Source organism: Branchiostoma lanceolatum, chromosome 14 (assembly GCF_035083965.1).
Source record: "Branchiostoma lanceolatum isolate klBraLanc5 chromosome 14, klBraLanc5.hap2, whole genome shotgun sequence".
In the NCBI taxonomy this organism is placed as follows: Eukaryota; Metazoa; Chordata; class Leptocardii; order Amphioxiformes; family Branchiostomatidae; genus Branchiostoma; species Branchiostoma lanceolatum.
This window is the reverse complement of record NC_089735.1, coordinates 16,097,682-16,111,804: the sequence shown is the minus strand read 5'-3', so window position 1 is coordinate 16,111,804 and position 14,123 is coordinate 16,097,682. Positions and strand designations below refer to the sequence as shown.

Genomic DNA, 14,123 nt, shown 5'->3' with positions numbered 1-14,123 from the left:
AATAAGACCAAGTACATAATATACTCAAATCTTCACTCATTGAAAAACACATAATATTATGGTTTAGGCAGGCATTTTATTTCAGCCAAAATAATTTTTGGAATACAGGTTCACATGTACAAGAATCTTATAAAAAAGTACATATTTTTGTAACAATTCTAACTCTTAAGTTATCACAACAATCATTACAAGACTTTGTATATATATATAACATTAGCTAACCTGGGTGGTTAAAAGTATAGTACATGTACCAGAATATTACATAATCTTTGGTTCCTTGCAAGCTAAGCTGCTACTTATCAAAAAAGTTACATTCTAAACATTTTTATTCTAAATTGGTTACTGAGCAAGCTGTCAAATGAGTTGTATGCAAAACATTCTCAGGTTCAATACAACTGATGATGTACTATGATAGCAAGTCCATACAGTAACTTCACCTAGTAACTACAAAGAGTAACAATACAGACTTTAAAGTTGAACGAAAAACTAAGAGCAAAAGAAACTGCCAAGCTCTGATCTGAAATACCTTTAAGGCGTGTCAGGTTATATAATGATGGACTTAAGGAACAAAATTATGTCATAGAAATGATGACCAGCATCATACTACAAATTCTTCAGTGTATAATACATGTTCTTAATATATTCAAAAAGTCAGAATTCAAATTTTATGCTATAATACCATCATGATTTATCAAAACTTGGGAATGTACAAACTTGAAGGCACTTATCAACAATAATACTTCATTCCTACAAATTGCCAAACCTTTGAAGTATGCAAAGTGATATAAAATAATCTTCTTTTGTTATTAAACAAAAATATGGCTAGAATGACCTTCATGCCATTTTGTACATTGATAGTTAGTCATTCTAGATTCATAATTCCTGAGGTACACCGTGTATTGAAAAGGACTGAATTTCAAAATAAAAGCTTGTCTGTAACCTCTTAATGCTCACCAATTGTGAATCTGTACACTATGATTCCATGTGAGGTTTTGCCGCACACTATTTTGTCCTGACAAATTTTGGACAATCATTATTCATAGTCAATAAAAGAGTTGTTCAAAAACTGATACTGTAACAGCTATATGATATAATGATATCCTCACTTGAATCACTCTTCTGTTAGATCAAATCATTCTTAAATAATGTCAAGATTCTAGCTGAGTGTACTTATTGCATTAGAAGTCTTGTCAATCTAAGTGATGTGTACATGTCCAAGGTATGAATGTAATGATCACACTGATGTCACAGACTGTATGAAAGAATCGAATACATGATAATACGTCTAGCTTTTGGATACCTTATCTTTAATTCTCATAACAGACATGTAAACACGGATTCTACGACAGACAAAGACAGAACAGATGGAAAAAATTTCCAGCATTGTGTCCCAAGGGTTCTTAAAACCAGGCTGCTTTAAAGTTGTATTTTTTATATAAGTCATGTGAATTCTTTTGGCTTTATGATGACCAAACTATAATGTTCAAAGTTCAAGAACATTCTTTGCAATATGTTGATTTCCTAAAGCACTGGTGCTTTGTTTTAAGCCTTTCATTGGGATTACTGTGGAAAGTTCAGTAACTTTAAAGATACTTTTGATGAAATTTCAAACCCTTTCACACAACAAGGTTTTTCTACTTTTTGGCGAGTTTTTGAGCTTGGAGTTCTCTTGTCATGTGACTGATGATTTGGACTATTAGTATCAAATGACAAGTGACAGTCACAGGCTTGAGATAGTGACGTTCCCTGTTTAAGATGCTATGTTAAGATACTTTGAATTGTTTCAGCTTGTAGTGGTTGAGTGTGAGTGTGAGTCAGTTACAGCACCGTGCTCTGTTCTTCCATCTCATCTTCTTCCTGCAACACCGAAGACAAAAAGCACTGCTAACTACATATAGGACACACATACAGCAAGCACATTGATGCAACATATACATACATGTGTAAAGGACACACATGTAGCAAGCACATTGATGTAACATATACATGTGTTAGTATGAAAGATCATCAGATTCTGACTGTTAATGTAAAAATCACAACTCCAACCTTTTCCCAACATTGTCACTAATGGCTTTCTTCAGGATAATCAATTCACTGTTCGTGGATTCTAATAATGGGTTAGCGTCTTTCTTATGTTGGAAAAAGTTTGAATCTGTGGGGATGCAGCATGTACATACCAGTATATGTCGACAGAATTTTGAAAATGTATCCTTGGAAGACAGTTGTTAATAGGTAGGTTGAAGATTTGACTTTTTGTGTCCCAGTAACACGTGGGATATGATACAGTAAAGACTGAGCAACATCATGCCTTATATTATTACGATGCTGTTCATTACATCAAAAATTCAGCAGATCCTGTTCTTTGAAATCATAGAATGATACTGTGTTGCATCTAAGTAAATTAGATTTAAAAGAAAAGGCCACTATTCCATAATAGGAAGCTGTACAGAAAACGTCTTGACAGGTTTTTATGGCTATATACAAAAGATGATAAACAGTATATTTAGCTAATTAGTAAGAATTAAGATTCATGTTAATGTCATAAGGTACAAAATATATACATTTCTCATCCCAGTTGTTTGACAGACAGTGTAACTGGGTTGTCTTCATACATACATTTCCCACACAAGTTTTTGCATGACATTGTTAAAAGTGTGGAGGATGTTAGTAGATTAAAGCAACACCATGATGTCATGATGAAGAAGACGCACAGGTTGCCATTCATAGTTAACATTCATATGCAAACTTCTCTCACAAACACTGCTGCCATTTTCCAACCAGTGAAATGGCGAGGTTAGCAGAAAGGTTAGAAAGGTTGATGGAGTCAATTTGGGGTAAGTCCCAATTTCTCCTACAGTGTTGGACGAAAAGTTTAGTCTTGTTAATAATTAAGAAAGGTTAGAAGTCGAGCCAGTCTACACCACACTCACAGCAATGTTTTGTACCTCATCATCCTCATCATCCCAAATTAAAGCATCAATGTCTGTTACCGGGACAGGGTCTTGAACCTGGCTTCGAGGAGAAGACATCAGTATGCTCTCCAAAGGTTCAGGCCTCCTCGTTTTCGTTAAGCTGAGGACTTGGGTGAATGGAGTGGGGATTGGCGCAAGAACGCCTGGCACGTCACCTATCTTCTTCCTAGGGGTAGAGGTGTCCGTGATGGCACTTGCGAAAGCTTCGCTGGTGAAAGGGTTGTCTTTGGGCACGTTCGAGTTGTGGTCTGTTGGCTGGACATCTGGCAAGAGGTCTGGTGGGTCTGAGAAAGGGAGAGGTGGTGGGGGAGGAAAGTCATCTGATGTATCTTCATCATCTTGGAGTTCCGGAGGCGGGTTTGGGAAGAGAGGAATATCTGGCTGACTGGTCACCATCAAGGCAGCAGCGGTCGGGGTAGGTCCCATAACAGGGGAGAGGTGGACAGGCTCATTGGCAAAGTCACTCTTGGCATCATCGTCATCAGGAATGTCCACTGCGTGAGCAGCCATCTTGTCTTGATCTGCAGAATCTGTGTCATTTTTTACATCGGAAGCCCATGTCACTCCTTTGGCCTTTGGTTTCTCTGAAGGATTCCTGCCTTCAGCAGCTAAAACTGTTGCTAATGCGAGATCGTCTACTTGTGCGCTGTTTGGGTCATCAATACCTGAAGCAGATGACCTCTGACCTCCAAAAGGTCCGTAACCCGGCTGGTTCTGTAAGAGGAGAGAACACAGGAATGAAGCTGTTATATACCTCAAATAAGACTAGTGCAAAGTATAGTTATACATGTACCTCCTTTTCCTAATAACAACAAAAGGCACGAAGATAGAAAAGTCAGCTTAAGAGCTGTGAAAATTCTCCCAGCTAGTAGCCCCCAGATTGTTTCTTGGTGACATCAGAAGACGGTTGAATGAGAGGCATGATTGTAGACAGCAGGTTGCAAAGGAGAAAAGAGGCATGCAGTGCAGCTCAGGCCTATAAGCACCTGTATCAGGAAATTGTGCAAACTAAATGAGTGATTAGCATGCTTGAAATGATCAGATCATGCAATGGTCTGCTGATGGTGGAAGAGCTGACAATATCACAGGATCACCTTGTATACAAACAGTTCAATATATACCATGCAATATTTGAGGGGGGCCAGGCTTCTTCTATCGATGTGCATGCGATATTAGTTCCCAGTGCCTGATTAATAGCCTGCACTAAAATGATGAGTTAGCTAAGTTGTCTATGGGGAAGGTGGTCATAGGACAAGTTTGCTTTAAACCTTAGGCCAGAGGTCAAGTGTCAAAGGTCATAATCTGGTGAGGGCCTCCTCCATTTCATCCTGCATATCAAGGCCTTCTGTGCTGATATCCTGTAATGACTGGAAATACATTGGGACAAAGTTCAAAGGTGACCTTATACGTTGCAATAGTGGGATTTGTTATACTAGGTAATTCGATATCAAGGAACCATTTTGCAAAACAATTGGGAATGACAAATGATCGTGAAATTTTAGACTTAGGCCATTGTAACCTTTCTAAATCATGGCCGTCTTGTCCTAGCCTCTACCAGGATCCACAGGTCCCTGGAAAAATAGTAGAAATTGGCCAAATATATAGGTCCCAAACTGTAAACCTTCTTTTGCAGACTAACTCCTCTGGCATGTTACCCGTCTTTTTGGCAAATTCCTACTATTGTTCCAGCGGCCTGTGGAGCCTGGTAGAGGCTAGTCTTGTCCATAAACCTGTAAGAATTTAGATGAACATGGCAGCTATGGCATCACAAAACCATCCATAGAAAAGGCACAAGCTGCAAGGCTAAAGCAATAAAGTCACGCAAAGAGAGGCAAGCAGCTGTTTGAATGTCTGAAAATCAGATTGCTATGATACGATTTCCAGAACTTCCTAGACTCTTTCTGTCAATCTGCCTCTAAAGTGATTATGACAGAGTCAAATTTCATCACAAATTCTAGATAATAACTACATATGACTTTCATTGATATTGATTTTAATCTAAAAGTGTACAAGTACCTGATGAATAAGTTGTTGTGTATCTCCATTCCCTTGCTGATTGGTGGCCGATTTCTGTTGCAACTCGTTCATGGGGGCCACCCAAGTCTCCTGCACATCATCACTGGTGTACGCAGACACAGAATTAGTGGTAGTTACTCATGCAGTATCTATTCATTCAGCTACACTTCACAGTAACTTCAGCACCAAGGAGAAACACCAAAAAGTGTTTTCAAAGAACCAAATTGTTAAGTTTTTTTTACAGAAATTGGGTACTTTCTTTTGTATTAGCTTGTTTGAGTCTTAATATGTCTGATATTGTTAGACTAAGTGTCTGTTCAGTTGTGTATTCATATATTGTTAGACTTGGTGACCACTTACTTCTGTATAATCTGTATACTGGGACCTTCCATGGTGGTGTCCACATAGGTAGGGTTGGTGAGGACCAGGTTGTTTTCCTCACTGACACTGTACTTCTCAAACATGCTAACCTCGTTCACATTCTCCATCATACGTCTGGGGGACAAACAGTGATCATTATGAAATCTGTATCTATATAGCTGGTATAACTGCCATTCGGCGTAATACACCAGCTTCTCAGGCACGCGGCGCAGCAGCAGCTGGTTATATTACACTGAACGGCATGTCACACCTACATGTAGCCTTTACACATCTGACTGCAACCGTTCTTTAAAGCTATTTAGTGAGGATGCACCTACAGTATTCGATGACAGCGAATTCCATTCTACTATGGTTCTAGGAAAATACAAATCTTCAAACACATCAATCCTTGGTTGATAACTCTGATACTTAAAGGCATGAATATTTCTTGTCCTTTTCTGAACTGACATAAGATAGAAATGAAAGTATGAATAAAAGCAGTTGAGACACAGACTGAAGTGATGAAGCTTGATGCTTTTTCCTTAGCCTGAATTGCAATGCGGCTTTGTTGCAGCTCGCAGGTTTAGCCAAGCACATCGGGTCACTGCTATTCTTCTCCATAACTGCTTCAGATTCTTTGACATGCAGAGGTTTGACACTTGAGACTTACGCCTGAGCTTCCTCATACACGGGGCCCAGCCTGATCACAACCCTAGGCCCACGGATCCATGGAATCTGATCCATAGATGGCCTCACAAACTTGATAGACTGGGAAAGTAGATAACTGTCCAACTGTGACCTAGATGTCAATGTTGACATGCCAATTTTGAAACAATTATTTCGAGGAATATTTGTTGTGGTGTCCATACAAGCAAATAGTATGTACTTGCCGTCTTTTATTTTCAAATGAACTTAAACTATACATAATTGACAGAAATGATGGTGTTTCCTCTATAATTTCAAAGAAATAGTAGATGACTCATCCAAATTTACCCAAGCTAGTTGAAATACTGTAAATGTTAAAATGTTTGCGTTGGATTGATGTTCACAGTTTTTGCGGTAACCCTCTCTCTTAATACCACAACAAAAATGCTGGATCTGTTTCTGCTCGCCTACCCCATTGTTTCAACTGCAAACTGAAAAGCTGCCACAAACACTCCATATTTTCCCTACCGCAAAATTAGATCCCGATCAATCTAAATGAATGTACAGTAGTATGTCAGGTTTTACTGTGAGCTCTGTTTCAATACTCACTTTTTCCATGTGGCATGTACTGTATACACAGCAATCAGACCTCCAATCAGGATCACTCCTGCCACCGCAATAAGCGAACCTTCCAGAACTCCAATGGAGGTGTCTGTCAATGTCTGAGGAACCGGTTGTGAGATGCGGTTTGCAGAGAATTTATCCAGGAATTCCTTCCACTGTTCACGATTAGCAGCAATAACACTGAGGAACAGGAAAACATGATTATAAACAAACAAACAAATCTCCCTAAAAGTGTATAAATACCTGTAGAAGCATTTCTTTCTTCAGGTATGAAATGCACTTAGTTTTATCAGTTTGCATATTGATAAACTATTGTCATCTATTCACTTAGTATAACTTGGCAGAAAATTCAGTGCCAAGGAGAAACACCATAAAGACTTGCCATAGAACCAGTCTTCTTCACAAACTATTTTACTTAAAGGACTCAGTCTGCCTGCTTTAACTTTAAAATTTTTCTAATCAGAGTCTTTACATGTCTGATATTGTTAGACTAAGTGTCTGTTCAGTCGTCTATTCAGATATTGTCAGACTTGAAAAAAGTACTCACTTTTCCACATCTGAGGTTTCCACAATCTCATTGGTTTGAGGATCCACTGCATAGAACCAGATTTCAGACCTGCAAAAAAGGGAAGCAACAATTTGAGTACAAATTGTGTAGTTTCAAATATCAAATTCAATTTAGCTATAAAAATAGTACATGTAAGGAATATTACATATCCTTAGAATGCCAATGGTTTAGAGCTATTTCTGAGGTTTTAGCATACTGATTTTGAGTATCAACATTCAGGCAAGTTGAAAATTCAAGCAATTTGACTAATGTTAAACTCTTATTTCTGTTGTCAATAGCTGCATGCATGGAGCATGCAAAAAATATCATGTAAAGAGAATATCTGTGTACAACTTGGGATGTATTGGCACCATCTACATGTAGTTTGTTTTCTACTAAAAAATCAGTTGACTTCAAAATGAAACATAACCACCTGGACTAAACCATTGGTGGAATTTTTACTGAGACAAGACTTACGCGCTAAAGTTAGTTTTTCCTGAGTCGTCCCCAAGAGGAACGATCTTATGCACATTGATGTCGTAGCCAGTGATGTTGTGGAGAAAGTCTGCTATCTCCTCTTGGTTTTCAATGGCGACTGAGGGTGCTAACCCTGCCTCCAGAATAACATGCTGGGTAAAGGTGAGGACAAATACCTGCAGAGGGGCAAAAAATGCTGTAAATTAAAACAGTTATGTCTTTTGTGATGATCTACATTTCAAGTCAACACAATTTCAAATCATGACACCACAGATCAAGCCACTGTAATTGAAATGACATGACAGAGTCTTGCTACTGTACAAAAAGACAACATAACTTTAATCAAGTTTAATTCTGTTATTTTAGATACAGACATCATAGAGTAGTCACAATGGGAAATGATGTGACTTTTAAAGAATGACATGGCCTTTTTTATTGATGATACATGCAAATGCAAAAATGTTCGCAGTGGTTTTGTTTGTGGTTTTCGCGGTGAACTCTTCAGCACAAATTCAAGACCACCGAAAAATTTTGCCTACCAACCCTCTTCTTTAAGCAATACATGATATACATTGTACAGTATTATGAGACACCTATTATGGTTGATAGGCAGCTATCTTGGTTTCTGACTGGCTGTTGGTAAAACAATCAGCGTTTCCATCATATGACTGTGGCGCTACTATTGTTTCAAATGCGAACTTAAAACCACTGCGAACATGCCATTTTCTCCCTAGACCACAAAATTGAATCCCAGCAAACTTGCATTTACAGTATTGCATCAGCTTTGATATTGTATAACAAGGCATATCAACACAAGCAGACTTACTGTGACTTCAGTGGAATTTGTTTGGCCATCTCGGTCCTCTGCTTGTACAGAAAACTTGAATTTGTCTCCACTGCTTCCTGCAAACGATATTGCCGTCAGCAGAGTTCCGGAGCTGCTCTCCACTTCAAACTGGTCAGGCTTGGTCCCTACAAAACTGTACGTGAGCTCAGCATTGGAACCGGTGTCAGCATCTGCGGCCTGCAGGTGGGAAAGATATGCAAAATGGAGAAATTATTTAGGTCAACCAAAAAGCAAAACATGAGAGAGCTGTAGCTTAAACTGATTACATAGGATAGCTTGATCCAATACTACATATTGTTTCACTGCAAATGGACAAAACATTACCAATTATTCGGTGATGCAGGTACATTTAGTAGTATGGCTATATCATTTAGTGTTGAATAAACCACCAAGTGTTTAACCTTCTCCCTGCTACCTAACTCTGTATTTAATAGGAAATTGAGTGTGGAATGGCTACTTTAGAGTGCTAAAGGTCAACAGATGCATGTACTTCACACACTCACTTTTTACAGAGTATCTCACAACTGACAGTGAAATACAGCCCTGCTTCAGTTTTGAATGTTACTATAAAAAAATATATTTTCTGGAGTCCTTGCTACTATTTTCTACCGGCCTCTACCACAGTGTTCTAGCCAGCCTGAAACTTTTAACCTTAATCACCTCTTTTGGCAAAAAATTACACCAACTCTAAGTTCTATATCTTTACACGCCGATTTTTGTCTGTCAAAAATGACGGTTTGGGCAAAACCATTGTCCGTCATGAGCAACAGAATTTTGTCAAATGACGGAATGATAGGCGCTTGCTAGAATAGTGATCTACCACCAGTCTTACCTGCAGTTGCATGACTGTGTACCCTATGGGTGCATCATCAGGTATGCCCTTCACATAGCTACTCTGAGAGAACACAGGAGGGTTGTCGTTCTGGTCCCCAACTTCCACTGTTATAACAATCTGGTTGGCTGGAATAGCTGTGTGGTAGTACAAAAATAAACATAAGATGATATAAAAGTTTGTATTTTGAAGTTTTGAGTATGAATAATATACGCTTGCCTAGGATTGATTAGAAGACAAAAAGATTTATCTTAGTCTTCATCTAATGTTAAGTCCGTGACCTTGGAATTCTAATCCTTTTCAAGAGTATGCAAATTGAAGAAAGATTGCTATCGTCATGTCGTATCATGACGTAAAGCCGATTGCCCGCACCTCAAGCATTAGATCTCTACTCGTAAAAGAATCCAACACACTTATCGAGTAGGGGTGGCCCGGTGTGCATGGCTAAATACGCGTACCACATTGCGCTCCTAGCTAACGCAAATGTGTTATGCTTCGTCCTCATTCTGAGGTTCGGTCAATTTACGTTTACCTGACCTCATCCAAACTCCAAACCTTATCACCTAGCAACAGTCCTGTGATTAAGCATGCTGAACTGTATATGAGAGATTCAATGATTAAGTGATATAAATGAAGCTGACCCCTCTTTCTTCTCCTGCTGTTACATCCCCCTGTACCATTGACGAGGATGGCCTCCACTGTCAGGGTGTACACAGGCATCTCCTCACGGTCTAGTTGTCTTGTTGTGTACAGTGTGCCTGTCTTGTTATTCAGGGCAAAGTTTCCTGTAAAGGAGACAAACAATCTTACATCAGATACATCACAGCTATCATCACCTGTCCTTGGTGCTGAAATTCTGGTGTTTTCTAACAAGCTTTTCACAACTGTTTACAGCATGTCATGCAGCTTAGTACATTTTGTAAGTTGATTAAGCTAGATGTAGTTGCAGTAGGAAACTAATTCATTTGTTTCAACATGAGTTTGAAAAGCTCGCAAAACAAAGTCTCCTGTATAGGTAGGTTCAGTTAGGCACCTCGCAGCATGTTTCATTTCGTTCAGACTCTAGTAGTGCCTAGTAGAACATGGGAAGCAATTTTCTTTCTGTTTTAGTATCAGGGTGTACATGTATTTCTATGGAGAGGGGTTGCTAACCCGTCCCGTGTAACATGCTCAATGTACCTCCTTGAACACTGGACCCCCATTTTGCGTCCCTTCCATGAGCCCCAACTGAGATATCCTGACCCAGTACTTGAGCCGGGGTCTCCAAGTTGCCAACTAATTTGAAACAGGGGCTCAACTTTGAGACTGCTACCAGTTGAGCCACAGGGACCCCACAGCACATTATGTAACAAAATAAACAAGATGTACTATTTTACCATAAAAAGACTACAGTTACACTGTATAATTGTGTCTTTGATAAAGACTTCATATAAGAGTATACATAAACAAATCCAATACCTAGCTCGTTGCCTGATCTCATACAGTAGTAGGTTATGTCTCCTGTAGGGTCTGTGTAGTGAGTGGCTGACAGGACTACTACAGTGGTGCCAGCGGCTTGGTTCTCAAGTGGAGATACACTGGGGATGGAAAAAGATTCAAAAGTCAGATCATTAAATTCTCCTTGTGCTGTTTGCAATAGGCAAATTTGAACCAGACAAACTGATTCTGTCAAAGGGGGGATTTTGCTCAGAAACTGTCTAATTTTCATTGCGCACATCCAAAAAGGCATGTAAGGTGTTCAAACGACATTCCACAAATGACATGAATGACCAGTGTCACAGAGCCCAACGTGTCACAAGTATTTACTTTGTATATCGCTATACAATGTTGGTGGCTATTCCCCTTTTATTTTTTGTGGACAATGACATACATGTAGGCAGTTTGTGAGCAAAATCACCTCAATGACGAAACCAGTTTGTGTGCTTCAAATTTGTCTATTCTCTTGATATGTAGTTTGGAATTATCATGTGTTGGAATAGCTGTTCTGAAAGGAGGCATAATATTTTCCAAGAAATCTGCAATTAAACAAATCCTACTTAAAGCAAATCAACTAAAAGAAATCCTGGCTTCTTATAATGGATCTTTCATTCTGGATGGTCTGAAAATGTACATGTTGGGGGTCTAAACAATGCTTTTGAATTTAGAATAACCCCCTATGTACAACACTAAAACGCAAAGTTTTGACGCCTCGCTACCAAATACCTGAATAAGGCGGATTACGGGAATTAAAAGAGGCATGCGGGCCCTCAAACTTACACAATCTCTTGCTCTGTGAAGATAGGTTGGTTGAATGCTGTGTTCACCACAGTCACAGTCACAGTAGTTGTAGCAGACTCTCTAGGCTCTCCTCCATCATATGCATCAACTTGGAGCCCAAACACTTTGACAGAATCGTTGAAGTTAAACTCCTGTCTGGTGGTGATGATTCCCTGGTTGGGGTCGTCTAAGGTGAAGTAGGAGCTGGAGCTGTCATCAGTCTTGAGGAAGTACCAAATGTCTCCATTGGCTCCCTGGGGAAAAGTAAATACAGGAAGTATGATTATGATTGCAATAACTAAATAGTAATCCAATATATTGCATGGTAAAATGTGTATATCCATAGTATGTAATGTTGAATACACTGTATCTCCTTTAAGTTCAGTTACTGATGAAAGACAGGGAATGCTGTCTGAAGCGTCCAAACTTTTTCAAATCTATCCAGTTACTTGAGTAACTGTTATCTTAAGGGTTACATATTTTACTACCTTGATGTCTTACCTTCATCAATTTTTCTCCTTTAAGGTTGCTTTTTCAATGTGAAATGTAGTAATAGTGATGTTCTTCGTTCTTCTATTAGTGGTTTACTGGCCACAAATGATTTTGTCCAATTAGATGGCACTGTACCCTTTCAAAGTTAAGACCAGATCATCAACGTCTCCCATAATCCTTACCTCATCAAGGTCATCTGCAAACACTTGGATGACCTCTGACCCAACAGATGCTGTGAGGTCAATCTGTGCAGTGTAATCTGAGGAGTTGAACGTGGGGCTGTTGTCATTCTGGTCCTGAACTATGACCTCCACAACTGTTGATGAGTTCAACTGTGGGGCAGCTCTGTGGAAGAATGTTTTAAAAGTTGTCAGTTTACATGGGAAGTAATATTTGGCCAGCATTTTTCATTTCTAATACGATTTAATTACTGTTACTGTTTAAAAAGGTAATTGGTGAAGCACATTGTTTTTTCAAGTAGCTAGTTGTGCAATGCGGCTTTGCTACAGCTCGCATTTTAGCCAAGCACACCTGGTCACCCCTACTCTTCTCAATATTGTGTGTTGCCTGAAGCTCCCTCATAGTCATACACAGGGCCAACTTTATGTCACAATCCAAAATGATGAACACAATCCCTTACAACATGTCCAATCTGGGATTGACCTAGGATCAATTCATCCATAGAATTCGATCCAGAAGACCATGCAAGCAGCAGGGTTACATTACCACTTACGCCACAGAGACTGTTTAATCAGTTTAAGATAACTTAGTCTCTCTCTTCTTGTACAAGATAAATATATAAAGAACCTAAACAATCAGTCATATGAATAGTCTGGACATCTGACCTGTAGTTGGTTGCAGTAATGACCAGACTGTAGCTACTGATGTTTTCTCTGTCTAGTTCCCTTGTGGATGTCAACAGTCCAGAGCTGGCATTGATGGAGAAGCTGGTGTATTCATTTCCACCTATGGGCAGTGAAAAAATGAAAATATAAAGGAATGATCCAAAAACCAATCTTCTTTCTAGTTGTCTCATATTTAATCCAGGCAAAGTAAAAAATTGACTTAGATATGACTGTTGGACTAATAAACATACATTTCATCAAAATCCCTAGTAAATACATACATTTTGTCAGTATGTAGCAATAGTATTGTTGTATAGAATTTTATACATAGTTTGTTATGATATTCAACTTTGAAATGCAAGAAAATAAGAAACAATAGATGATAATAGGAGTAAATTTAAGATTATTGTGTTACAACAGTTTAGCAAACAATGGGCATTCAAAACAAGAACAAAGTAATTTTTCATCCTTACCTGTGATTTCATATGAGACATCTGTGTTGACCTCTGCCGAATCCAGGTCAGTGACCTTAATGACCCCAAGTTCTGCTGGACCTGTGTTCTCCATGACATAGAACGGACCAGCAGGCTGGAACAGCAATAGATGCAAAGTTAACATGTATTTCAATCACAGTGTCTTCGATATGAAGATAATTTTAGTTGATCCAACCTTCGGTCAGGCTGGTACCTCTGGTGATACAGAATACACCATGTTGTATTCTATATGTATCCCTATATGAAACACTTGGTGGTATACCCAATAGTTCATGATATAGCTATACTACATATATATATGCCTTCGTCACATCTGGTATGTTTTTGTCCTTTTCAAGTAACATTCACATTTAGTGGGTCTAGCATTTTGTGCAATATTTGCAATGGAAAATTGTACATTTCTGCAGGTAGCCAGGATAAACATAATAAGCAGATTTTAAGCTACTAGGTATGACACCAAATTTGTATTGGTTTTGGGATAAGGCAGCAGAGAGAAGGTTGAAGATATTGGGTTACATTCACAACGTGTGCATGCATGAATCATACATGGCAGTAACTTGTAACAGGTGACACCATACCTGGACAAACTGTGGAGCGTGATTGTTGATGTCTTCCACAGTGACGACCACAGTGGCGTAGCCTCTCAGGGGTGACAGGCCATCAATTGGCAGCCCCATGTCTTCTGCATACACAACAATCTGTAGAAAAAAAAATCA

At 39.0% G+C, this 14,123-nt stretch overlaps 1 protein-coding gene across 4 annotated transcripts in view; it reads right to left on the bottom strand.

Annotated features, from left to right (window-relative positions):
- Positions 1-56: 56 nt before the first annotated feature.
- LOC136448319 (protocadherin Fat 4-like) overlaps positions 57-14,123 on the bottom strand; it is a 47,407-nt gene continuing 33,340 nt past the window's right edge. Inside the window, exons 46-61 of one of the 4 annotated variants that reach the window (XM_066447713.1) lie at positions 13,986-14,105; positions 13,387-13,501; positions 12,914-13,034; positions 12,251-12,413; positions 11,577-11,830; positions 10,779-10,897; positions 9,962-10,105; positions 9,327-9,457; positions 8,468-8,671; positions 7,642-7,817; positions 7,165-7,233; positions 6,603-6,797; positions 5,349-5,483; positions 4,989-5,091; positions 2,931-3,686; positions 57-1,857 (exon numbers count right to left, since the gene is read on the bottom strand). In XM_066447713.1, the coding sequence (XP_066303810.1) occupies positions 1,819-1,857; positions 2,931-3,686; positions 4,989-5,091; positions 5,349-5,483; positions 6,603-6,797; positions 7,165-7,233; positions 7,642-7,817; positions 8,468-8,671; positions 9,327-9,457; positions 9,962-10,105; positions 10,779-10,897; positions 11,577-11,830; positions 12,251-12,413; positions 12,914-13,034; positions 13,387-13,501; positions 13,986-14,105 (2,844 nt within the window). In that variant the 3' untranslated portion in view covers positions 57-1,818. Of the gene's footprint in view, positions 1,858-2,930; positions 3,687-4,240; positions 4,340-4,988; positions 5,092-5,348; positions 5,484-6,602; positions 6,798-7,164; positions 7,234-7,641; positions 7,818-8,467; positions 8,672-9,326; positions 9,458-9,961; positions 10,106-10,778; positions 10,898-11,576; positions 11,831-12,250; positions 12,414-12,913; positions 13,035-13,386; positions 13,502-13,985; positions 14,106-14,123 lie in introns of those variants that run through there. The other 3 variants (XM_066447714.1, XM_066447715.1, XM_066447716.1) reach the window with 3 other exon arrangements.